The sequence below is a fragment of the Molossus molossus genome, unplaced genomic scaffold (assembly GCF_014108415.1).
Source record: "Molossus molossus isolate mMolMol1 unplaced genomic scaffold, mMolMol1.p scaffold_m16_p_6, whole genome shotgun sequence".
Taxonomy (NCBI): Eukaryota; Metazoa; Chordata; class Mammalia; order Chiroptera; family Molossidae; genus Molossus; species Molossus molossus.
In genome coordinates this window covers 74648838-74675131 of record NW_023425399.1, presented here as the reverse complement: position 1 = coordinate 74675131, position 26294 = coordinate 74648838, and the positions used below count along the sequence as shown (strand labels likewise).

At 37.9% G+C, this 26294-nt stretch overlaps 1 protein-coding gene, 1 long non-coding RNA gene and 1 pseudogene across 4 annotated transcripts in view; 2 read left to right on the top strand and 1 right to left on the bottom strand.

Annotated features, from left to right (window-relative positions):
- Window positions 1-26294, bottom strand: part of MIB1 (mindbomb E3 ubiquitin protein ligase 1) — a 143930-nt gene that overhangs the window by 34745 nt on the left and 82891 nt on the right. For all 3 annotated transcript variants that reach the window (XM_036244203.1, XM_036244201.1, XM_036244202.1), the window contains 3 exons: window positions 22598-22705; window positions 16433-16630; window positions 12872-13023 (listed from right to left, as the gene is read on the bottom strand). In XM_036244203.1, the coding sequence (XP_036100096.1) occupies window positions 12872-13023; window positions 16433-16630; window positions 22598-22705 (458 nt within the window). The remainder of the gene's footprint in view (window positions 1-12871; window positions 13024-16432; window positions 16631-22597; window positions 22706-26294) is intronic.
- On the top strand, window positions 47-3200 carry LOC118618174. Its single transcript, XR_004957018.1, has 3 exons — window positions 47-260; window positions 634-802; window positions 2322-3200. It is a non-coding gene; the product is annotated as an uncharacterized LOC118618174 (long non-coding RNA).
- Window positions 23747-25461, top strand: LOC118618376 (annotated as a pseudogene).

The following is a 26294-nucleotide window of genomic DNA, read 5'->3' as shown; positions in this document are numbered from 1 at the left end:
AGCTGCCTATAAAGCTGTAACAGTTTAGCCTGTGGCCACTGAGGGAAGAATTTAAGTTAACCTCTGTAGTGACCATGTGGAAATCCTGACCTTGCTTGCAGACTTGACCTCTGGATATGACAAGGTAGCTTCAATACAGATTTACCATTTAATCCTGGAAACTAAAAACCAAAAAAAAAATCTCACAGCAAGAAAGATGCAGAATTATTTCCTAAGAAGTAGAAGAACCTAGTGTATTCTGGTGGGCAAAGGAAAACAGTGTGAATGTTTATAGTTAGTTGGGAGAGTAAAGTGTGTTCTGTTTTTTGGCTTTTCAGCTTTTTTAGATTATAAAATTAACTTGCTCTGCAACTTTTCCCCCTTTTCCAAAGCATTTCATCTGCGAAATAAGCGAGTTTCAGTATCTTGGATGTTGTAGCAACCTTCCTTGATTGCTTAACTTTCTGTACAGCAGATACAAGGTACTCATATCTATGCAATACTGGTAATATAACATTCCAATTCAAAAAGCCAATGTTGACTCAATGTTACCGAGGTTTTTCTTTTTTTCTTTTTAGGATAAAGGAAGGAAGAGGGGAAAGATGGCTGATTCATTTTTGTTTGTTCAATTGTTTTTCAAATTTATCTTAAAAGGTGAGATTCTGTGTTCACTAATATACTTCATCGGCTCATGAAGAAAAGAAATGCTGAATCAGCAGGTAGAGTGAAGGAACAATCAAGATGAGATGGCTGCTGCTGATGTGACTCTCTAGGTCATTATTTCTCTTCCTGCTACAAATGCTGCAAGACACTAAGCTTAAAGGTAACAGAGCACCACAAGGCCTGTACTTTTAAGGATGCTTATGACTTTCTGCATGCTTACCTATTATTGACTCGATATATGTTTTTATTGTTAAGCTAAATTCTATCTGGGCATAGCCTAATTTCACAGTTCAAGTAGAGAGCTTATGTATTATAAAAGGAAATGTTGTTCAAATATCATGGCAGATAAATCTGATTTCAAAAATGTATAAATCAATTATTTGTCATTTATATTATTAAAGATTTAGTCTTTTATTGTTTCAGAATACATGACTTTGCATCCCTAGTAAATTACACCTTGCTTCCAAAGTATGCTATCTTTTAAAAACTATTAACTATTTCAAGGTTTAGTCAACCAAGAAACTTGGCAGAACACAAAATACTTTTTAATATTTACTCTGAGTTGGCCACCAAAATAAATCAGAATGTGCATGGTGACATTCTAATGCTGCAATGCTGAAACTGCTGCAGTACTGGCCTGTCTCCTGCTATATTCTAATCTGCTGTCTGAGCTGCACTAGCTTTTTATCACAGGCTGTAGAAATTCTCTCCCTGCATTTTTTCCCCTTCTTTCCCAAATCTAAAAATTTGTTAAGAGTCTTCTTTTAAATTAACTATTTACTACCACAATAATTAAAGACAACTCACCAACTATTATTTCTTCTAATGATAAATGATTAAACTAAAACCCAGTGTTCCTACCTTTCAGTTATTTTAAGCAAGACTTTGGAAAAGTTAACTGTTCTGATAGTTATCTTTTATATTAAAAAAATAATCAAATTAGCTAAACTCACCAAAATTAAATATTTATATACATCTGTTTGAGTTTGTATTTAACCCAAGGAGAATAACTAAAATATAAAGTTCAAATTAGTAACTAATGAAGACAAAAGGAACAAGAAAGAGATTTTCAAGTGATCATGAGTTTTTATCTGTAACCTTAAAAAAAAAAAAACTAACAAAAAATTCATCATCTTTAAAAAAAATTCATCATCTTTAAAAATTCAATTTAGCCCTGGCCAATGTGGCTCAGTTCATTGGAGTATAGTGCTGTATACCAAAACGTGGCGGGTTTGATTCCTCGTCACAGCATATGCCTAGGTTGCAGTTTGATTCCGGGTCAGGCACGTGCAGGAGGCAACCAATCGATGTCTCTCTGCCCTACCCCAACCTCCCTCTCCCTCCCTCTCTCTAAAAAATTAATTTAAAAAAAATTTTTTTTTTTTTAAATATTGTTAACTTTATTTTATTTTTTGGTACATGCCCCTAGCGGGAACCGAACCTGGGACTCTCTGGTCCACAGGCCGACGCTCCAACTGCTGAGCCAAACCGGCCAGGGCTAAAAAAAAAATTTTTTTAAATAAAAAAAATCAGTTTACTCATACTCTAAAAGGATGTAATTTCTCTCATTGCCATTTCAACTTCAGGCTCAAAATCAGAAGTACTAATTGGTTACGTTTTTAATAAGGTATCTAGTTTGTAAAAAAGAATCTGTAACATTAATTACTATCTACTTGCAGGATCTAGAAGCAAACTACAAAATCAAAAGAAATTCACTCCGAAGACTCTGAAGAAATAACAGGCTGATCTTATCCATTTCTGAAATACACTCTGTAAAACTCCACTGATTCTATAAATCTATTGCAAAAAGGACCAAACCAGGACAAAGTTCAGCAGATAACTGGTTAATGTTTAGAAGTGTATGTCCACCAACAAGGAACCATAAATGGCACTAATGCAATGCTTCAGGTAAATTTTAGTCTTTGATAGTCTCGGCAAATGATCTACCATTGCTCTACATCAGTAAATTGAATGTTTTACTAACAAATGGGAAAATAAAACATTTCATGTTTTTACAGCTAACAACTTAGTAATACCTACTCAGAGTACATACTTCTTTATGTACCCATATGAACATACAATGCTATGGAATGTAAAGAAGTATGTATTTTTGGTAGGCAATAAATCACCAAGAGGGAAATAAACTGCAGCTAAAAGAAGCCCTTGCTTCTTTCTATGTGAATGACCTTCATATAGTATATTAACTTAGAATCAAAGAGATGACCTTTAGAAATAATATCATAAAATGTACCTACTACTTATAGATGAAAACTAAATGTCACTAAAATTTTTATTTTGTGAAGAAAAGCTTTACTGAAGTAGATTTAAAATTATCATGAAACTTCTTTTAAATCTTTTACATTTAAAATACAATATATTTTTAAATCGAGTACTGACATGATTAAAATTTGAATACCAAAAAACCCAGTATTACTAGCACCAAAGAATGAGAGCTTTTTCCACAATTTCATCTTAATTTAAGTATATCACATTAGTAGGGTTAACTGATTTGTTAAGAAATACAAGAAACAACAAAAGCTGATTTCATTTACATTTTTAACAGCTATTCTTCTATTTTTATAAATTTATAATTTAATAATATTAGAGGAATTCCTGAAGCAAGTTCTATTGTTTTAGGTTTTCTTTTTTGAAAGCTACAGACATAGTCACAATTTTAAAATACAATACTTTAAGTAAAATTCTACTCTCACAGGAAAAAAAAAAGTGGTCCTTATCTTTCTCAAATTTATGAGGTCCTTATGCTAAGTTAGTACTTAGAATAAATTAAAATATAAGATTTATGCAAGAAAAATGACAAAATTCTGGGCCACGGCTGTAAGCCAACAGGGCACACTGGTAACAGACTGCCAAATATTTAAAAGAAATTAACTTACTATTTGTATTATCCTTGAATTTGTTTTATCCAAAGGTGGCACACAAAATGAAAACACTATAGTCAAGAAACCAATTTACACAGACAGAACAAGCTTTTTTTAATTGTACTATGTAATTACAAGTCAATTTTTATAAACATGATGAGCCCACTATTTTCTGTATGTTAGATATCAAAATACTTCTGTATTTTATATAAAATTTATTTTGTATTATATTTATATATTAATAAAAATTATAAATAATTAAGCTCAACAATTTATAAGCAGTATCTATTTTAGCTACTAAGATAGACTTACATAAAAAGAAATATTAATCTAATAATTTTTATTTCAACTGGAATATTTAGACATTAGCAAAAAACATAATAATATTTTAAAATTTGTATGCCATAAGTTAATAGAAATAGCTATAAGGTTAATTATAATTTTCTCTGTTTAATAAGACAACTAGGCAGTTAACTGTCAAAAGGTGATTTTCATTTTATCATATTAAAATGACTTTGAGAGTGACTTTATTAGATATGACAGCATATAAGCTATTGCATGTTTATTGGAAATTATAAAAAGATCGTAATTTTAAAATTTTGTATTTCAAAGAAAAAAATAGTTCAAAGCTTACACTTAAGCATAGCCCTTCTTTCTGATCATCCACAAATAGAATGGCAATGCTTAATATTCCATTTGACTGTACATGCCCTAAATACCAAACACTGAAAATATATACCTCAAAAGTAAAGATTCCTCTATAAAACTATTCAAAGGGTATTACTATACCCATGTTTTATAATGAGCAATTATACTTGTTATTCTATAGGCATAAAAGTTTTTAATTAATTTAAAACATCTCAGGAACTGAGAATCTTGTGACTATAATACTAAGAGAATGTGTAATCCTTAGAAAATAAAATGACAGCATCTATTATTCATTTTAAAAAGTAAAATTACTGATTCTAGTGCTTACAAGTTTAACTTAACATATCTAAAAGTATTTTCAATCACTCTAAAATGTCACATTCATCACTTAGGTCAGCTGTTAGTTTTTAACTGAGTACATATTAAACTCTGGGCATCTGCTGACACTGGTGTAACTCAAACATTTCAACTGTCTCTCTGACAGGGATAACAGATGCTGACATTATCAAATGCTGTACTATTTTTTTTCCATGGCCTCTCCTTGCCCCGATATGGCCAGTATATGAAACTGAACTGCCATCCAAAACCACACTTGAGCAACTAGATCTGCTCAACAGCTCCCATATAACTAGTAAAAATAGAAGTCAGTTTTACTGCTATCTTCAGCACTTAAGTCCAGGCAATTTAACACCTGTTTTACTTCTATTAGAATAAAAGATGGAAAAATTGTAGTTACATTTATTTCACCAGCAGAATATGTACTAACCAACAGATGCAGAATATACTTAATATGAGAATTATTTGAATATTGCCTGAATTAGTGTTCACCTTCTCCCAGTTTAGTTCAGAACAGTATTTCTTTACTCTTTATACTTCACTGAGAGCACTTACTTTTACAGGTGAACTATTATTTCTCAAACTTTTATTTTAATCAAGTACATTTCAGAAGACTTCCCTTCGTGATATTGAAATGTAACAATGAAATCACTTTATAACAAAAATTTTCTGTATTGAGTGTTAATGGTAGATTTTAATACTCAAATTCATGGATTATAGCTAACCACCACAATTCAATGTATTATTAAACTGATAATGAGGAGTAACTAGGCAATCTGTACAGAGAATTTACTCAAGGAAACAGACATTTAAAAAGGTTAAATTAATAACCTATGATTAGAAATACTATATAAGTAAAAAACAAAGAAAAATAAGCTGGCATGCATGGTAGTTCCTTTTAACACAAATCCAAGCAATACACTTGAATACACATGCAATCTATTTATAAACCAAAGGGCAGAGGTACTTTCTTAAGGTCACTCATATTCCTCTACCCCTGGTCAGTAACTTGCTATTAGTCCTCAAGTATATATAATTCTAAAAACAGCCGGGGGCCCTGGCCAGTGTGGCTCAGTTGGTTGGAACATTATCCTATACACAAGAAGGTCGTAGGTTTGATCCCCAGTCAGGGCACATACCTAGGTTGCAGGTTTGATCCCCAGTCAGGGTGCCTACGTGAGGCAACCAATTTATGTACTTCCTCCTTCTCTCCCTTCCTTCCTCAGGTGAGAATTAAAAAACAAACAAAAAAAAACCAAAACAGCAGGGCCAATAGAAATGTGTGACTAGCAGTACTCTTTCCTAACCTGTTAGGTTACTTACTTGGTTTACTGCCTAGAGATAAATATAAAACATTACTCTGATATGCATCAAAATCTATGTGTTCCTTTAAACATTGTTGGTTCTGAAACACATTATTGTCTACATTTAAAAATTAAGTAAAGGTGTTAAAAATAAAGATGCACAATGATAATTCCTTAATGCATTAACAACATGTTGAAGGGTAAAGACTTCTGCACTTACAGAGCAGAAAATAGTAGGAAAGTGCCTTTAAAATAGATCATTTTACATTCAATGACTGAAGTACTAATATGAGAATCTAACATTTATGGAAGGTCCATAACCATAATTTTACAGATAAAAAGCATTTTTTACTGTTTTGAAACCCAAACCAGCAGCATTGCAATGCTTTGCTAGAGCTGGTAAAATGGAACCAAATCGCCTCTTCAATGGATTTGGTCCCCTTCAACCAGCTGTAGCTATGCATTGATTACTACAAGACAGAGCCATTTTCATTTATGAGTATCAGACATGTCAACTAATTTATATTCAGACTGTGCTTTAAATTTTTTTTAATTGCTACTGTTAATTCTTCTTGTAAGAACCATAGTGGTTAACGATGTTTATAAAAAAGCTTTATGAAAAATGTGTGGGTGACTTAAGGATTACAAATAAAATAATTTTACTTATTTATGGTCTTTTGGTGTTAAATTTCTTACCTTCTGGAAAGGAAATGGTAATGAAATGTAGGCTATGCTGCATAATAATAATTTAAAAGAACTTCCTTCAGAGGAAGAAAATATCTGGGAAGATCACCTGAAACCGTAATAGGAATGCCACACTATGGTTCACATGGACAAATTTTAAATTAATGAAAAACATAACATACATAAAAAAACACTCTAGATATGTTGGGTTAGTATTAGCATTTAATTTTACTGCTATTTACCTGAACATTGATAGGTAAGGTGAAAAAGATGACAATATTGAAGACTATCTTATGAAGAGACAAACAGTATCTAATTTTTCCAACCCTGAACCAAAAGTTCTTAATCCTTAAAAACGAAAGAAAATGCTAAGCACTGCTGCCTTTTACTCTATAGATATTTCACCTCTCCATGCTTGTTTCCTCAGTTGTAAAATGAAGAACTCTTCTAATAACATTCGATGACTCTCCTCACTCTTTCTGTGTTCTTTGCCTTCAAAATACATATATACACACAACAAGCTGGTCTCTCTCAAAAGAAAGAAAATGAAGGAAGAGGAAAATGACAAGTGATTCAACATCCTCTAACTTTCTTTTTGACTGCAATAAAACTATAGATAATACAATGTTTTTTAATAAAGACAAACATTTCAGCAATTAATGAAGGGGTTACTGAGGGCAAGTAGTAGTTTAAAAACCTAGATGATCACACAATCCTCAACTCCTAACCACTCCTCTATTTCAAAGCAATGATCATCCCCTAAAAGAATGTGGGCAAAAGAAGGTATATGTAAATTAATCTTATCACTTCATTCAAGTTAACAGGCCTTCCTACTTGTATTAATTACACCTGTGATTTACATTAAATAGATTTATGTATTACAAGGCACATAGTGTTTCAGAGTAGATGCATGGACACACATGAGAGAAAATGGACACAGTATAAGTATAGTACCATTTGATAGTCTCTCAGCTACTCTTTATGTATAGAACTCAGCATGCTTACAGTTTATAAGAAAACCATTAAACACCAATATATGGTCCAGATTATCAAATCTTTCTATATTCAACAGTCTTAGAATTTTAAAAGTTAAATAAAGGTATCATAACATTCTACAGGGAAAATATGAGTTGCTCACATATTCAGTAATATTTAGTACATGTCTTTGTGGGAACAAATAAATAAATAAATGCCTGTGAAGTTACCTTAGTGCTAACAAGAAAATAGTTTCACTACAGAATTTATTTTGTAACTGATCGTATAAACTCTAGTGATATCTAACACTGTCCTGTCAAATTAAGAGTAACATTTACTGCTCAGCTAGTGTGGTTCAGTGGACTGAGCTTCCTCCCATGGACTGAGAGGTCCCAATTTGATTCCTGGTTAGGGCACATGCCTGGATTGCAGGCTTGATCCCCAGTGAGGGGCGTGCAGGACACAGCCCATTGATGTTTCTCTCTCACATCGATGTTTCTATCTCTCTCCCCCTTCCTCTCTCTCTAAAAAAATCAATAAAAACATATTTTAAAAAAAAATTCTTGTAAGTAACATTTACTGAGCCCTGGCCAGTTTGGCTCAGCGGTTAGAGCATTGTCCCACAGACCAATGAGTCGTGGGTTCGATTCTGGTCAAGGGCATGTACCTCGGTTGCAATTCATCCCTGCCCTGGTTGGGGTCGTGCGAGAGGCAGCCACTCAATGTGTCCCTTTCACATAGATGTTTCTCTCTCTCTGTTCCTCTCTCTCCTCCCACTCTATCTAAACATAAATGGAAAAATGTCCTCAGGTGAAGATAAAAAAATAAAACAATAAAAAAATAAAGTAACATTTACCAAGTCCCTACTATAGGCAAGGCATTGTGGGGAACACACAGATGAATATAAGTGCCCACAACTTTAACAGAAAGGAACATAAAAATGCACATATTAAGGGATAGCACAAAGCAGATTATTAGGGCAATAAAATAAGAACACAGAACAAGAAGTATAGGGCAAACAGAAAATAGTTTCAATGATGAAATATAGGAGTTCTGGAAGAAAGATGGTTAAGATAAAGAAGAGGGATAAGGCCCTGGCTGGTTTCAGCAGTTAGCGCATCAGCCCACACACCAAAGAGTCATGTGTTTGATTCCAGTCAAGGGCACGTACCTGGGCTTGGGTTCAGTCCCCAGCCCCTGTGGGTTGTGTGGGAGGCAACCAATAGATGTGTCTCTCTCACATCAATATCTCTCCCCACCTCCAACTCTATCTGAAGATAAATGTGAAAATATTCTCAAGTGAGGATTATAAAAAAGAGAGAGAGATAAGGGCATCCTGATGAAAGAAAAAATGCTTAAGTAAATAAAGGAAGAAATCAGACAGACCATCTTAGGAAAGGTGAGTAGTGCAATGTAGCTGAAGCGTCAGGTGGGCAGAGGGCCTTTATTTAGTGGGAGATCAAGTCAGAAAGACTCAGGACACAATGAAAATGTGTTTGAATGCCAAGTTAAGGTGTACAGAGTTTATTCTATGTACAATAGAAAGCAACTAAAGATTTGGGAACAGGAGAAGGGAGTCATTTGATCTATGTGGGGTTTTTTTAATATTCTTTTTTTAGAGAAAGAGGAAGGAGAGAGAGATAGAAACATTGATGTGAGAGAGAAACATCCTGCACGCTCTCTACTGGGGATTGAGCCCACAATCCAGGCATATGCACTGACTGGGAATCGAATCAGGACCTCTCAGTCCATGGGACAAAGCTCAAACCACTAAACTACATGGCCAGGCTCAATCTATGTTTTTAGAATGATAATTTGGTAGTTACATGAAAGCTGTCATGAAATCAGGGAGAAAAATTAGAAAGATACTGTAATAGTCCATGTAAAATTGGTCAATAATTAATTAGGTCAACAATGAAAATAGAAGGAATGGAATGGGTTGTAAAGACCTGTAGAATAAAGAAAACTTTAGAACTAATTGGAAGTTCAGAATTAGTAACAGAGTAGTCAAAGTTAACCGTAATCAAAGAGGCAGCAAAGAGACTGACATATTAATACATTCTTAAATAATTCACTGTCCATATGTTTCAGTTTTGCCTTATATATAGCCCATAATACAGAAAAAGTAATATGAAGTGGTTAAAAGCTACGAGTCCAAAGTCAGACAGACCTTGTTCAAGTTCCAGCTACTCCACTAGTAAGTGCATGATCTTGAATAAGCAAATTCGTTCTTTTTTTTTTTTTATCCTCACCCGAGGACATTTTTCCATTTTTTGTTCAGGTAGAGTGGGAGGGAGAGAGAGGAACAGAGAGAGAGAGAGAAACATCGATGTGAAAGGAACACATCGAGTGGCTGCCACCCGCACAACCGACCAGGGCCGGGGACAAACTGCAACCGAGGTACGTGCCCTTAGCGGAAACCGAACCCGGGTCTCTCAGGACCGCAGGCCGACGCTCTAACCGCTGAGCCAAACCGGCCAGGGCAAGCAAATTCGTTCTTTATAAGCCTCTTATTCTTCCTGTATAAAATGAGGATATTAAAACCTGCCTCAAAAGGCTGTTCAAATAATTAAATGAGATGCATGTAAATCATTTAGTAAAGGCCTGGTATTCGGTAAGTGCTATAATCATCATTATCTTCTATTTTAAAGGCAGGAAACATATAATACTATTTTATCTCCTTCAAAATGTCAAAGGATGAAATGTTTGAATATATGTAATTTGAAAAAAATAAATCAAGACATAATCTAAAATACAGCCATTTATTTCATCCTACATTATATATTCATCATTATGGATACCAACAAGCAATACCAACACAATTCTTTTGTTCTCTGTGCTCACCCTCTAGTGGTGATCCTAAAAATGCTAAATGAATAAAAAATAGCAAAAAATTAGACAAAAACAGGTTGTAAAAACACAGTATGGTACTAAACAATAAGATTTCATGGTGACTATACCAAGCCCAGGTATAGTTATAATACTGTTCTGTATATTTGGAAGTTGCTAAGAGAAGAGATCTTAAAAGTCTTTATCACAAGAAAAGAACTTGTAACTACGTGTGGTGATGGATAATAACCAGACCTATAGGGGTGATCATTTCATAATATATACATATATATATATATAATCACTATGTTATACACCTAAAACTAATCTGTTATACATCAATTATATCTCAATTAAAAACAAAGTCAAAATAGATTAAATGATCAAAATAAACTTCAAAGTAAACATCTCCCTCAGTCAAAACTGAGGCTCATTTCAAATTAGGCTCATTTGAAAGAGCATGGATGGATCTAGAGTGTATTATGCTAAGTGAAATAAGTCAGTCAGAGAAAGATAAATACTATATAATTTCATTTATATGTGGACTCTAAAGAACAATATAAATGAACAAACAAAACAGAAACAGATTCATAGATACAGAGAACAGACTGACGGCTGTCAGAGGAAAAGGGATATGGAGGACTGGGTGAAAAAGGTGAAGGGATTGAGAAGTACAAGTTGGTAGTTACAAAACAGTCATGGGGAGCCCTGGCCAGTTTGGCTCAGCGGTTAAAGCGTTGGCCTGCGGTCCGGAGAGACCGGGGTTCGGTTCCCGCTAAGGGCACGTACTTCGGTTGCAGTTTGTCCCCGGCCCTGGTTGGTCGTGCGGGTGGCAGCCACTCGATGTGTCCCTTCACGTCGATGTTTCTCTCTCTCTCTCCCTTCCTCTCTCTCTCCCTCCCACTCTATCTGTACAAAAAATGGAAAAATGTCCTCGGGTGAGGATAAAAAATAAAAATAAAAATAAATAAAAAAATAAAAAGAAACAGTCATGGGGATGTAGAATACAGCACAGATAATATAATCAATAAGACTGTAATAACTATGTATGGTGCCAGTTGGGTACTGGAAATATTGAGAACACTTTATAAAGTTTATAATCTATCCACTATGTTGTATACCTGAAACTAATAAAAAATAATACTGAATGAAAACTTTTAATTAAAAAAAATTAAATTAAAAAAAAGCCCTGGCCGGTTTAGCAAAGCAGTTAGAGCATCAGCCCGCGAACCACAGTCCTGGGTTCAGTTCCCACTAAGGGCTCGTACTTTGGTTGTAGTTTGTCACCGGCCCCGGTTGGGGTTGTGTGGGTGGCAACCAGTCAATGTGTGTCTCTCTCTCTCTTCCTCCCTCTCTCCCTCCCACTCTGTCTGAAGATGGATGCAAAAATGTCCTCAGTGAAGATTAGGAAAAAAAAAAAAAAAGATGTGTAGACTTTATACAACTATAACAGAAGACATCTGATGCAGAATTTTCTAAAATGCTTCTCCGGGCCCTGGCCAGTGTGGCTAGATTGGTTGGAGCATCATCTCATACCCTGGAAGGTTGCTGGTTGCATTCCAGGTCAGGGCACATACCTAGGTTTCAGGTTTGATCCCCAGTGGGGGTGTTTATGGGAAGCAATCAATCAATGTTGCTCTCATACACTGATGTTTCTTTCTCTTTCTCTCTCTCTCTCTGTCTCTCCCTTTCCCTCTCTCTAAAATCAGTAAAACATATCTTCAGGTGGGAATTTAAAAAATAAAATAAATAAAATGCCTCTCAGGTAAAGTTGTTCCCCAAAATTCAATCATTAAAGTTCTAGGTTGCCCTGGCAGGTGTGGCTCAGTTGAATGAGCATCATTCCATACACCAAAACGTTGCTGGTTTGATTCCCAATCAGGGCACATACCCAGGTTGCAGGTTCCCCAGTCGGGGGCATGCAAGAGGCAGCCAATAGACGTTTCTCTCCCTCTCCCTTCCTCTCTCTACAAAAAAGTTCTAGCTTAAAGCAAAGTTAAGCATTTTCTTTTTCTGTGGGACTAGGAAAATATTTTACGAATTCTGTGACTTTCCAAGTCTTTCTCAAACTTGAACCAGCACAAATTTTTTTTCCCAGGAGACCACCTATAATTAAAACTATGGTTGCAGAACATCTATATTAATAATTTATATAATTAATTACATTATTAATAAGCAATAAGTAAATTACCAGTTATTTAGCCACAAGTTTAAAAAATAATTACCATGCAAATGGATTAAACATTAGTTTAGAGGACACCCTGAGAATGGTCTTGAAGAAACATAAATCTCAAAATGCATTGCATTCTAATTAAAACTTTACAATATGAGTAATTCTGATATTTTATATCCATATTGAATATATATTTAAATAGCCATTTCATAATACTTTACTAGTCTAACAACCCAAAAACTCACTATAAAATTAATCTATTTAATGAAGACATAATTTCCACAGACCTTAAAATGATTCAAAATACTAAAATAAGCCAAAATTTTCTTATCAGTATCAAAAAAAGATACAAAAAAATGTTTTTAAATTGCATATAAAATAGTGAAAGGTGACATCTTTACCTGGGATTGCCCCTTAGTGCAGCATGGTGCAGAGCATTAAACCCATTATTGTTTGTAATGGTAACATCTGCTCCAGCTTCCAGAAGGACTGCCAGGATATCATCACGTTTCTTACTTATTGCATCATGAAGAGGGGTATCACCTTCAGAATCCTTTTTTTTTTTTTTTTCAGTTTAAAAAGATTTTCATTAGTTCTGTTTCAGTCAATCATCGCATATAATTATTAATATTTATAATGAACTACTGAATAAAGAAACAAAAACATATACAATAACCATCAATAAAACATACTATGTGTTAAATTTAATAAATGCAGGCAAGAAACAGCATTAGAGTAAATAAACTTATACCCAATCTAGATGGCAAAGCACAATAAACATGCTATAGCTTTCCAAAGGAAAAATAAAATCAAAGAAATTAAATACCCTGAAAATAATGAAACAGAAATAAATGAGGTGGAAAAGCGGCCAAAAAATTCATTAGTTTAAAATGGCTTGGCCCTAGCCAGTGTGGCTTAGTTGGTTGAGCATCATCCCATGCACCAGAAGAGGACAGGTTCAATTCCTGGTCAGAGCACATGCCTGGGTTGCGGGCTCAATCCCCAGTAGGGGATTGAAGGAGGCAGCTGATTTCTCTCTTTCTCTTTCTTTCTTTCTTTCTTTCTCTCTCTCTCTCTCTCTCTCTCTCTCTCTCTCTCTCTCCCCCTCTCCCTCCCTCCCTCCCCCTTCCTCTCTAAAATAAATTTAAAAAAATATTTTTAAATAACTAAATAAAAAAATGGCTTGTTATACCATATTCCTACCAAAAATTTTTGTACCCTCAAACTCCATACCAAACCTATACCTATACTCAATTCAAAGCAATGAACTGAAAATCAGTGGTTCTCAACCCTGGCTGCACTTAGAATCCACTGGGAAGGTCTTAAAATCCTGTTACCCAGGCTGTTCTTCAGATTACTTAACCCGGAATCTCTGGGAATGGGATCCAGGCATCAGAATTTTTCAGAGTTCCCCAGCTGAATATATTGTACAGTCATGGTTGAGAATCATTACTCTAAATGTTTTCAAGGAACAGGAAAGAGACTAGTTAACTCAAAGTGAAAACAAATGTAAAAGAAAATTTGGCAGTTTCAGTCTATCTTTTTTTCAAACTGATTACTTTCTTCATTAATCAACAAATTTAGCTATAAGTTGTTATTCATTATCAGTCCTATGCATAAATGGGTAATTCAGACTTCATTCATTTCATAGTTTCATAAATACTATTTTTAGTAAACCTATATATAGTCTAACCTAGGACATATACCACAGTTGCCAAATCCAGCCTGCCCCCTATTTTTGTAGTTTTGTTTACACAGCCACATACATGCATTTATGTATTATCTATGGCTGCTTTCATGCTACAATGGCAGCATTAGATAATTGTAACAGAAATCACATGAAAGTCAAAAATATTACCTGGCCTTTTTTTTTTTAAATTGAATTTTAGAGAGAGGAAGGGAAAGGGAGAAAGAGAAAGAAACATCGATATGAGAGCAGAATATCTATCAGCTGCCTCCTGCATCCCCAATACTGGGGATTGAGCCCGAAACGGGGCATGTGCATGACAAGGAATCAAACCAGCAATTATCTTGGTGCACTGGATGATGCCCAGCTAACTGAGCCACACCAGCCAGGGCTTACCTGGCCTTTCACAGAAAAAAATTAGCCAATCCTAGGCATATAAGAAATTCATCCACCCACATAAGAAATTCCTAACACAAATTCAGTCCAACAATCCACCTCCTATCCTCCTATAGAACTAAAAAATCATGGTCTCCAACATGAGATGGGTTCTTAACCTGGTTGGAATAAACTTCTACAGACCCTGATCTGTCCTGCCTTTTGCTCCCCACAGTAGCTCCCCAACCTTCATCATTCTTCTCAATTACCCTTTCTATACCGACCATTCCCCACTTACTCTCAACCAATAACTTTGCCTCCCATTTCAGACCAAAAAAAAACAAAAACAAAACCCTGTCCGGTTTGGCTCAACAGTTAGAGCATGAGCTCAAGGACCAAAGGGTCTCGGGTTTGATTCCCAGTCAAGGGCATGTACCTGGGTTGCAGATTTGATCCCTGGCCCCTGTTGGGGTCATGCAAGAAGCAATCAATTGACGTGTCTCTCTCACATTGATATTTTTCTCTCTCCCTCTCTCATTTTCTCTCCCTCTTTCATGCTCTCTCCCCCTCCCTCCTTTCCACCTTCCACTCTATCTAAAAATCTGTGGAAAAATATCCTCGGGTGAAGATAAAAAAAAAAGTCAGCAGGTATAAAGTCCATACGTCTTTGACAGATTAACACCTCCCAATGCCTCCCCCATCTTCTAATCCTTCCATCCACTTAGAAGCGGCCAGTTCTAAAATGGGTGTATCTCAGGCCTGGCCGGTTTGGCTTAGCGGTTAGAGCATCGGCCTGTGGTCCAGAGAGACCCGGGTTCAGTTCCCGCTAAGGGCGCGTACCTCGGTTGCAGTTTTTCCCCAGCCCTGGTTGGTCGTGGGGGTGGCAGCCAGTCGATGTGTCCCTTTCACGTCAATGTTTCTCTCTTTCTCTCTCTTCCTCTCTCTCCTTCCCACTCTATCTGAACAAAAAATGTCCTCAGGTGAAGATAAAAAATAAAATAAAATGGGTGTATCTCAGAAACATTAGTCTGTAATAACCATCTAGCTGAACAAATCTCTGATTCTCTCAATTCTTCTGAAAACTTCAGTCCCATTTCTTATGTTCTTCTACCTACACTATTTCTCTCTGAGACCAATTTACTTTATCTGGTTGCTAAAATTTTGGATGGGAATAATCATTTCTTAGGTGCCTCCTTGCTTCAAAAAGTAGATCCTACCAAAATAAATAAATCCTAAAACCCTATATATTTCCCAAAACAGAAAATTATCTAAGACTAGACTAGTGACTAACCAAGACTCTTAAAATACATAAGGCTATAACTGCCTGGTTAATGTGGCTCAGTGGACTGGGCATTGTCCCAAGGACTGAGAGGTCCCGGTTCTATTCCCAGTCAGGGTACATGCCCAGGTTGCAGGCTCGATCCCCAGTAGGAGGCATGCAGGAGGCATGCAGGAGGCAGCTGATCGATGTTTCTCTCTCCCCTCTTCTCTAAAAAAAAAAAAAAAATCAATAAAACATATTTTAAAAAAATACATAAGTCAACTAAAATAATTTAGATAGCTATGTAACTATTATGAAATGCAGCCCATTACACTTCTTTAAGGTGCTGAAGCCCAACGTCATGATCAATAAAGTTAATTTAAAAACTGATATTTTTGCAAGAAAATCATTATCCCCACCCCTCAATATAAAACAGATCTACTTGGCATTTCCTTAAAAAAGGTTTTTCTAAGAAGGAACAGCTGCCAATTTTATTACATTCTATACCTTTGGTATCACTTACTATGACTCACCATGTAAAAAAGAATTGTAACAAAGGAATGCTTACCACTGAAGCTGGTACTTCCCTTTAATAGGATCCTAACAATACCTACAGAAATATTTCTTTAAAGGTTTTACCTGAAGACTGGGATGACAACCAAAGTCCAACAAAGTCTTCACAACTTGAAGATGACCTTTATTGACAGCAATATGAAGTGGTGTCTGTCGGCGTTTGTTGCGAGCATTCAAATCAGCACCACCTCGATGTAGTACTTCTATAACAGCACCTTCATCTCCAAAAGCCGCATGGTGAACGGCTCTATCTCCATCTTTGTCCTAAACATCAGCATTAAAATCTGAATTAGTGAATATTTTAGAAAGAAAAACAAAGCTTTAAGTTATAATAATTCATCAAGAAACAAACTGATGTGAGGAGGAAAAAAACAACATTGAATGGAGCCAACAAAATAAACAGAAGTTTACTTTAATAAAGATTAACTCCAAAAATAAATTATGAGTCCTGGGTCAATACAGGGGTGGGCAAAAGTAGATTTATAGTTGTGAGTGCGCAATACACAGAGTATATTCTTGTATTATTATTTGTATTACAACTGTAAACCTACTTTTGCCCACCCATGTATATTATATCAGACATATACTGAACCAACAGTTATATCAGAAATAGGTCGATTCTTCATTACTTCTCATTTATCGGCCATGATGGTAAGCGAGTATTAGGAAAACGCTGACATGTAATACAACTACATAAACTTTTTTTCCATTTAAAAATTTTACAGACTTTTTAAGGACATAAAAATAACACTAACTTTAGTTGAGTGGTTTTAAAAAGAAGGACGCCAAACAGTATGAACTTAATTAGTTTTAAGGGAGAAATATATCAACATATTAACATTGGTTATCTTCAGCTGGTTAGCATACACTTTTCTGTATATTCAAGAAGAGAAACAAATTATTAAGCACCACTTTAAAAGATAAAAATGGAACACAAACCAACATAATTCCCTATATCCAAAAACTATATCAGAAGAATCCAGTAAGTATGCCTCACTTTCTATAATAGGCATATTTCAGAGGAGATGAGAGGTAGAGAAAGACCCAATTTCTTATATTTTCTTCAAATGTAAAAACAAGTTTTTAAAGGAAAAACAATGCCTCACCTGCATAAGGAATACTATATATATATATATATATATATATATATATATATATATATGCCATACAAAAAAGAAGTCTCATTACACCGCTAGATGCAGATGGAGAAGAGTACTGTCTTTATTCCACACTCCATCTCAAATTTTAACACCCAGAAGGAAGCAAGCTCTAAGACTTTCTCCAGTGGTCCCCAACCCATGGTTCTAGCCCCTGGTGGACTCTAATTTTTACAAGTGGTTTGAAAATCCATTACTTGAGATTATTTTAACTACTTTTCAAGTTGACACAAGTTAAGTACTGTTGTGATTAAACACATTTAAAACAAATGAACAACAGTTCATTCAACATAATTGCTAAATTCAAAATAGTTTTTATTTTTGCCTATTTTCTCAAGCAGATATTAAAACTTAAACTGCTTGCCGGTCAAGATGGCAGCATAGGTAAATACGGTCCTTGCTGCTGCCGCTCACAACCACATCAAAATTACAACTAAACTACAGAAAAACTATCATTTGGAACCACCTGAAATCAAGCTGAATGCAAGTTCTACAACTACAAAATTAAAGAAGACACATTAAAAAGGTAGAAAGGGGGTGGATGGACGGGATGGTCCCATACCTACGTGTCGCAGATAAAAATCAGAAGTGATACCTCAGCTGTGAAGGTCCTCGCTGAGAAGGGGTCCTAGCCCAAACCAGGCTCCCAGCTCAGGGTTCCAATGCCAGAAAGAGAAGTCCCCATAATTTCTGGCTGTAAAAACCAGTGGGAATTTGAAGCTGAAAAGGCTGAGACTGCTGGAGTTCCAGGCAACTCTTCATAAAGGGCCTGCACACGGACTTACTCAGACTCGCTCACTCCAGACTCCAAAGTGGAAAAGACAGCATGAAAGGCAACAGAGACATATGGGGAAGAACTGAGTTGTTTAGCATCTGGGCAAGAGCCGGAGTGGCAACTTTCTCTGGAACAAAGGTGCTGGCGGAGGTCTTTGTTCCTTTGGTGAGCCCTTCCCCCAGGAGGCATGCACACAGGTTCTATTTCTGGGACTCCAGCAACCTGTTTGCTCTGTCCTGGTGATTCCTTGAGGTCCTGCCCCACCCAACTTTCTGGCCCACCCAAGCTATTTCCAGTAGCTTTACCCTAGGATTACCCTGTCTTGACTCCTGTTTCAGATTCTCCTAAATTCTCTCAAACAACCAACATTTGGCCTCAACGAGCCTCACACCTCTCAATAAGTGGCCCAGGCCTGGCACTGGAAGCAGCCAGCCTTGGTTCACAGCTTAGCTTTGCCTGGGTACCTCCAAGCACAGCACAAGAAGCAGCCATCTGCAGATCGCTTTGTAGCTTATGCCTGGTGGCCCCGGGTAAAACACAGGCAGTGGCTGATCTTGCCCCAGAGCCAGCACACCCAGTGGACAGCTTCAGACCACATCAAAGCACCACCACCCAACCACCGCCACAAGTGACATACTCAAGGAGTGGATGGACTCAGTGGGTACTAGAGCACTGCTAAAATAAGTCTTGCTCTGTGTGGTGGGTCCCTGCACCATTGATCCTCCAGGTCAGTGGGCATAGCCAGTCCTGGTAGCTGATCAGCCTGAGTAAAAATCCCTTCCACTGACCTGTCAACAGCAATAAAGACTCAATTACAACAGAAGAATATATAGTCCACATGGGAGGTGCACCTCAAGTGCCCAACTCGGGTGATCAGGGAGGCAGTGCCACTGGACCCTTCAGACACCTACTGTAACAGGCCACCCTACCAAGCCTAGGAGACAGAGCAACTCTATCTAATATATAGAAACAAACACAAGGAGGTAGCCAAAATGAGGAGACAAAGAAACATGTCCCAAATGAAAGAACAGAACAAAACTCCAGGAAAGGATCTAAATGAAATAGAGATAATCTAACAGATACAGATACAGAGTTCAAAACACTGGTTATAAGGATGCTCAATGAACTTAGTGAGAATTTCAAGGAACTTGGTGAGAACCTCAAGAGCATAAAAAAAGGACCAGTTAGAAATGAAGGGTGCAGTCAGAAATGAAGGATGCATAGTAAAATAAAGAATAATTTATAGGTAATCAATAGAGTAGGTGAAGCCAAGAAGCAAACCATCAATTTGGAATATAAGGAAGCAAAAAACACCCAATCAGAACAGCAAAAAGAAAAAAGAATCCAAAAACATGAGGATAGTGTAAGTAAGGAGCCTCAGGGACAACTTCAAGTGTACCAACATTCACGTCATGGGCATGCCAGAAAAGAGAGAGAGAGGAGAGCAAGAAATTGAAAACCTATTTGAAAAAAATAATGACAGAAAACTTCCCTAACTTGGTGAAGGAAACAGACAAACAAGTTCAGGAAGCACAGAGAGTGTCAAACAAAATGAACTCAAAGAGGCCAACACCAAGACATATCATAATCAAAATGCAAAAGGTTAATGACAAAGAGAATCTTAAAAGCAGCAAGAGAAAAGCAGCTAGTTACCTACAAGGGAGCACCCGTAAGACTGTCAGCCTACTTCTCAAAAGAAATTTTGCTGGTCAGAGGGAGGGGCAAGATATATTCAAAGTGATGAAAAGCGAGGACCCACAGTGAAGATTACTCTATCCTGTAAAGCTATCATTTAGAATTGATGGACACATCAAGAGTTTCCCAGACAAGACAAAGCTAAAGGAGTTCATCACCAAACCAGTATTATAAAATGTTGAAGGGTCTTCCTGAAGATCAAAAATATGAACACTAAAATGGTGAAAAAATACATATCTATTAACAATTGAATATACAAGCAAAATGGAAACACTCATAGATACAGAGAACTTTCTGCTGGTTGCCAGATTGCGGTGGGGGGGGGGGGGGGGAGGGTTGGGAGGAGGGGCGAAAAAGGTGAAGGGATTAAGAAGTACAAATTGGTTGTTAGACTGACAAACCTCAAAGGGAATGGGGAGGGGGGCGGGAAGAGATAAGCCAAAGAACTTATATGCATATATGCATAACCAATGTACACAGACAATAGTGTAAGGAAGGCAGGAGGAGGGTGGGAACAGGCAGGAGGGGATCAAGGGGGGCTAAAAGGGGGGACATCTGTAATACATTCAACAAAAAAGATAAGTTGTTTTTTTTTAATTGCTACTGTAGCCCTGGCTGGTTTGGCTCAGCGGTTAGAACATTGGCCCATGGACCAAAGAGTCGTGGGTTCCATTCCAGTCAAGGGCACATACCTCAGTTGCAGTTTGGTCCCTGGCCCTGGTTGGGGTGTGCAGGAGGCAACCAATCCATGTGTCTCCCTCACACTGATGTCTCTCTCTCCTTTCCCTCCCACTCTATCTGAAGATAAATGTAAAAATACCCTCAGGTGAGGATTTAAAAAAAATAAAGTTTTGAATTAGTGCCCAGTTGATGTAGTTCAGTGGATTGAGCATCTCCCAAGGACTGAGAAGTCCCAGTTCAAGGGCATTTGCCTGGGTTTCGGGCTAAATCCCTGGGGGAGGGGGGGGAATGCAGGAAGCAGCTGATCCGATGTTTCTCTCTCTCTCCTTCTCTCCTTTCCTCTCTCTCTTTCTGGACCGCAGGCCGACGCTCTAACCGCTGAGCCAAACCGGCCAGGGCTTTCCTCTCTCTCTTAAAAAAATCAATAAAAATTTTAAAAAAGAAAAAGATTTTCATTAGTAAAAACAGAGTGGTCCACCAACTCAGCCCTCAGAATTTCAAGTCCTCATTAAGATGGGAGTGTTATTTGGACAAAACTGCAACATTCTGCCTAGTATAACTTTGATAGAATTTGACTTATTCCTAAATAATCTTCCAGTAGACTGAAAGAAATGTAATTTTAATATCTTTTTGAGGAATGAAGTATAGTTACTTACAACAAAAGAAGCCCACCTGTGCTGACATGTTCATAACTCCATAATTGATGATTGGTAAATTATTGTGCTGACTTGTTTATAGCTCCATAATTGATGATTGGGAAAGTCACTGTGTGCCCTCTAGCTGAACCTTTTTTGTAAAGACTTCCTGAACCAAGAAATTGTTGGGAGCTGGCTACGTGTCTGACAGAGTCCATGGAGCCTGGAGGTCTTAAGTCAGAGACTCGACCTCCCCAACAATCTCAAGGAATTAGGCTTGCATTGTGTTTGTGCAGCTTGGGGCTAAGTGTGACCCAATGTACTTTGAAATACCTGGGTGTGCCTGGGTGTTCTTGGGTGTTCCTGTTATCCACAAGGCAAAGTAATTCTATACAGCATTGTTGTAGCCCTGGGTATTATATCAAGAAGATCCTATTTTCTTTTATCATTAAACTTTTGCTGTAAGGTATAAAAGGCATATAATAAAGCATATTGGGGCTGATCTCCGAAGACTCTGTCACAGGAGTATTCGGAATCAGACGCCAGTGGGCTAATAAACGACTCTTATTTGGACTTCAATTCTCTAGTGGTCTTTCTTGGACTCTGTCGAGCCACAACACACCTTCACATGATCAATACAGAGTCTCAACTAAAATTCCAATGATAAAAAATATTTGTTTTCCTTAAACAAGAATATACTCTTAATTAAATTAAGCATAAATAAACACATAGAGTGATAAACATGCACTGCATAATCTTCAAAGATACACATTAAAGTAAAAAAACAGTAAGACTACACAAATTCTAATATACTGATTCCTGTATGAGAAAAAAAAAACCAATATGACAAAGGTTGTTGAGTGTCACAAATCAGGAAAAATCTGTTTTTTGTTTTGTTTTTTTGGTATGTGCCCCTAGCGAGAATTGAATCCAGGACTCTCTGGTCCACAGGCCGACGCTCCAACTGCTGAGTCAAACTGGCCAGGGCAATCAGGAAAAATCTTGACCCACATGATTTCTATTCCTCTTCCCTCAATTTCCCCAGTATAGTTATTGGGTGAACTCAAATGGGCTACCAGCAGCAGTTGGGGCTATTGCCAAGAATATTAAGGGATCACAGAAAAACAAGAAATGCCTCAAGTTGTCTTTTGTCAAATTTTTCTTTTCAATCAGAAGAGTCTTAGGTAAATATTAAATTTCAAGAATAAAAACAATCCATCTCATAATACAAAAGTACCATTTCTAGGACATTTTTACTGAAAATATTTTTCAAGCTTAGTTTAATTACCTCTGCCTCTACATCCACATTTTGTTTCAAAAGTAACTTTAAAATGTCAACATGTCCATTCTGACTAGCAGCTTGCAGAGCTGTGTGGCCAGCACATTGTCCATTTACCTAAATTTAAAAAAAAAAAAAAAAGGATGAAATGTCACAAGTCAGAAAGAGCCAATATATACATACATAAAGTGTAGGTTTAAATTTGGCACTTTGTATTATTCTATGAAAATAATTTAGACTGGTGTTCCATATATCCTAGAACCGATCAACAGACATTGTTTTCTCTAATTCAGAGAAGGAATGCAGGCTTTTTTTTTTTTTAAATGAAAGTTCCATTGTTCAAAGAGCTCTGAAAGAACTGTTTATCAATCTACAACGCTGAAAAAAGAAAGGAAGTGATAAAGGGAAGTTCATTACATTAGTTTTGTATATTTACTTCTGTTTGGATTAATAAACGTCAGAGCCTATTTCAACAAAAAATAGCAATGAAGTGAATGCAAAACTTTTAGAAAAAATAGTCTACTACAGTGTAAATATTTTCAATTCAATAAATATATTGAATACCAACTGTAAGCAAATTACCATGAAGAATATACATAAACAAGGTAGCTATATACAATTATTCTACTATACAGCAGTAATTTCCAACCTTGTCTTTACTTCAGATGTTGTGTAAATGCATAACTTACCCATGAACATACCCAAAACTAAGTGCAATACCTTAATCCCACCTTTACTCCAATGCATAAAACCATAAAAAGTTAAAGATGAGCCCTGGCCGGTTTGGCTCAGCGGTTAGAGTGCCGGCCTGCGGTCCGGAGAGACCCGGGTTCGGTTCCCGCTAAGGGCACGTACTTCGGTTGCAGTTTGTCCCCGGCCCTGGTCGGTCGTGCGGGTGGCAGCCACTCGATGTGTCTCTTCACATTGATGTTTCTCTCTCTCTCTCTTCCTCTCTCTCCCTCCCGCTCTATCTGAACAAAAAATGGAAAAATGTCCTCGGGTGAGGATAAAAAAAAAAAAAAAAAAAAAGTTAAAGATGATATCCTTACCACATATGTTTATATCTGCCCCTCCTGAGACTACACTAAAAAGATAATAAAATAGAGTTCAAAGAGCAGCGGGAGAAGTTGCAGGGAATTAATTTGATAGCACATATTGATGGCTCTAAAGAAATCATCACTCTCTCTGGAATCCAGTGAGAGTGACTCTGAGACATTGCCAGTATTTGCCTTTCTGAAGAAGGAACCATCTTCAACAAACAGGAGGCAGCCTTAGAGGGAAGGGAAGATTGTAGTGGTTGACACCTCAGATTCTGAAGCCTCCTGTCCTCCATCACCAAGGTTGAAAGATCCACCACTTGTCCTAGACACAGCTGAAACTGTCACACAAACACAGCCAGTCCAAGTGCTAAGCAGTGGAAGTGAGGAGGAGGAAGAACTTGTTCCCCTGGCTGAAAGACTTACATGTAAGTTTTCGACCCACAAGCAGCTGAGCCCTGAGGACTCTAGCTCCCCAGTTAAAAGTATTTTGGATCAACAAAATAATGAAGGAGTATCATGTGACTGGAATAGACAGCCCTTTCCACAGATCCCTGACGCTCCCCTCCGTGATTCCTCAGGGAGGTGAACATCAAATAACAAGGGCCTCTAGAAGACAGTCCATACCATCAGCTTCCAGCCTCCCAAGCTACCTGCCCTCTCCAGAGCTTCAGTTTGACAGTAACCAAAGCAAATACTGAGGTCCCCCTACCTCAGAAGAGAACCAAGCACAGTCAGAAGGTCCAGAGGAGAGGCTCACAGGGATGCCAGAAGGAAAGCACCCTGAGACACCCGCAAAGGAAAAATAAGGCATCACTGGTTAACAAGCCAGAAGCTCAGAGGCCAGAAGAATGCTTAAAACACATCGTTGTGGTGCTGGATCCAGTGCTTTTACAGATGGAAGGCAGGGGCCAACTCCTTGGAGCACTGCAGTCCATGGAGTGCTGCTGTGTGATTGAGACCCAGGCTGTGCCCTGCAGCATCACCTGGAGAAGGGCTGAGCCAGCTGCGGATAGAGAGGAGGGCTGGGTGGAGGAGCCAATGGTCCTGGTGCTGCTCCTGGCAGAGGCGTTTGTGTCCATGACCCACAACTTCAAGCAGTGAAGTCTAGGCAGCGCCGAGAAAGGGAAGGAAACACTTCAGAGCTTTGTAACCAACATCACAGCAAGGACAGGGGAAAAGCTCTGTTACTGGTGATGGTGAATCAGGAGAGATACTTCAGTGCTCCAAATCCTCCAAAGAGAAGGAAACGGAGTGACAAACAGAGAACAGCCCAAGGGGAAGAAGAAACATAGACCACCAGGGGCCAACACAGGGCCCATGGTGTCCAGGGTGGACATGGCGGAGGCAGTGGTGGATCTGCAGCTACACACACACGCCCAGGCTCGAGTTGTGCAGAGCTGGAAGGAGCTGGCCGATTTTGTGTGCACATTCACAAAGGCTGTGGCAGAGGTGCCCTTCAAGAAACTCTGAGAGCAAACTAGTTTCTCCTTCTGCCTGGAGAGTGACTGGGCTGGAGGGGCAAAGGTGGACCGTGCTAGCAGGGGGCTTGCTCAGGTCTGGAGGAGGCAGATCCAGCAGCTGAACTGAGTCAGCCTAAAAATGGCCAGTGTTGTTGTGGCCGCCTACCCCTCCCCACAGCTCCTGGTCTAGGCTTATAGGTGGTGTTTTTCAGAGCAAGAACACCAGAATGTCCCTACAGACATACAGGTGCGCCGTGGGGAAGGCGTGACAGCCACCACCCGCCGTGCTGGACCAGAGCTGTCTAGGCTTATCTACCTTCAGATGACTACACTGCAGCCAGATCTCTCTTTAGACAGTGCAGACTGGAGCTAGCCCTCAGGGACAGGATGAAAAGCTGGAGATTTCCTCCTCGCTCACCTCGGGACATGACTACAGTGAAGAGATTGGAAGTGCCTGGAGCACAAGCCTGGGTCAAGCCCACAACACTCTTTCCTGGGTGTCATTATTTGTGAAAGTCTCCCTCCCTGTCAACTGGCTGAGATATTTGCATTTACCTTCACCAGCATTCAATGTTCCTCTCCTGGCAAAAATCAACCACCATGCACAAGCCACCCCTACCCCTACCCCAGCCAGTTGTCAAAACACAAAGAAACACAAGCAGACCACTCAGACACATATTTAATAGTTGTAGAAATCCAAAAGAACCACAGACTCAAATCTTAAGATCATGAATGCCCTCCATGGGTTGGCTTGGCTGGGTGTCTAGCTTTCCACTGACCCACGGAGGCAGCCTCAACCAGCCAGGGAACTGGTCTGATCGCTATACCAACTTCTGTATTCTCTCAGTCTTATTTTATGTACTATGTGTTTTGTTTCAATAAAGCATTTGTACCAGTGGGAAAAAAGAAAAAAGATAATAAAGTAAATTAAAAACCTAATAAGCCATAAAGACAAGGGGAAAAGGAGAGCAAGCATTGAAAAATGAGAAAAAGCAACACATTTTTTAAAAAGAGAAAGCAGACGAAGAAGTTCTAATTGACTTTACAGAGAGGAGGAAGACAAACTCAAAACCTGCAAATGCAAGCACATTAGAGAGCTAAAAAGAGGAGCCCCGAGTATACAGCTGATGTACAATGCCAACACTCAAGGCCTGTTCCTTGAACTCAAGGACAAAGCATTAGCTGCATTCCTCTAGGCTCTACATA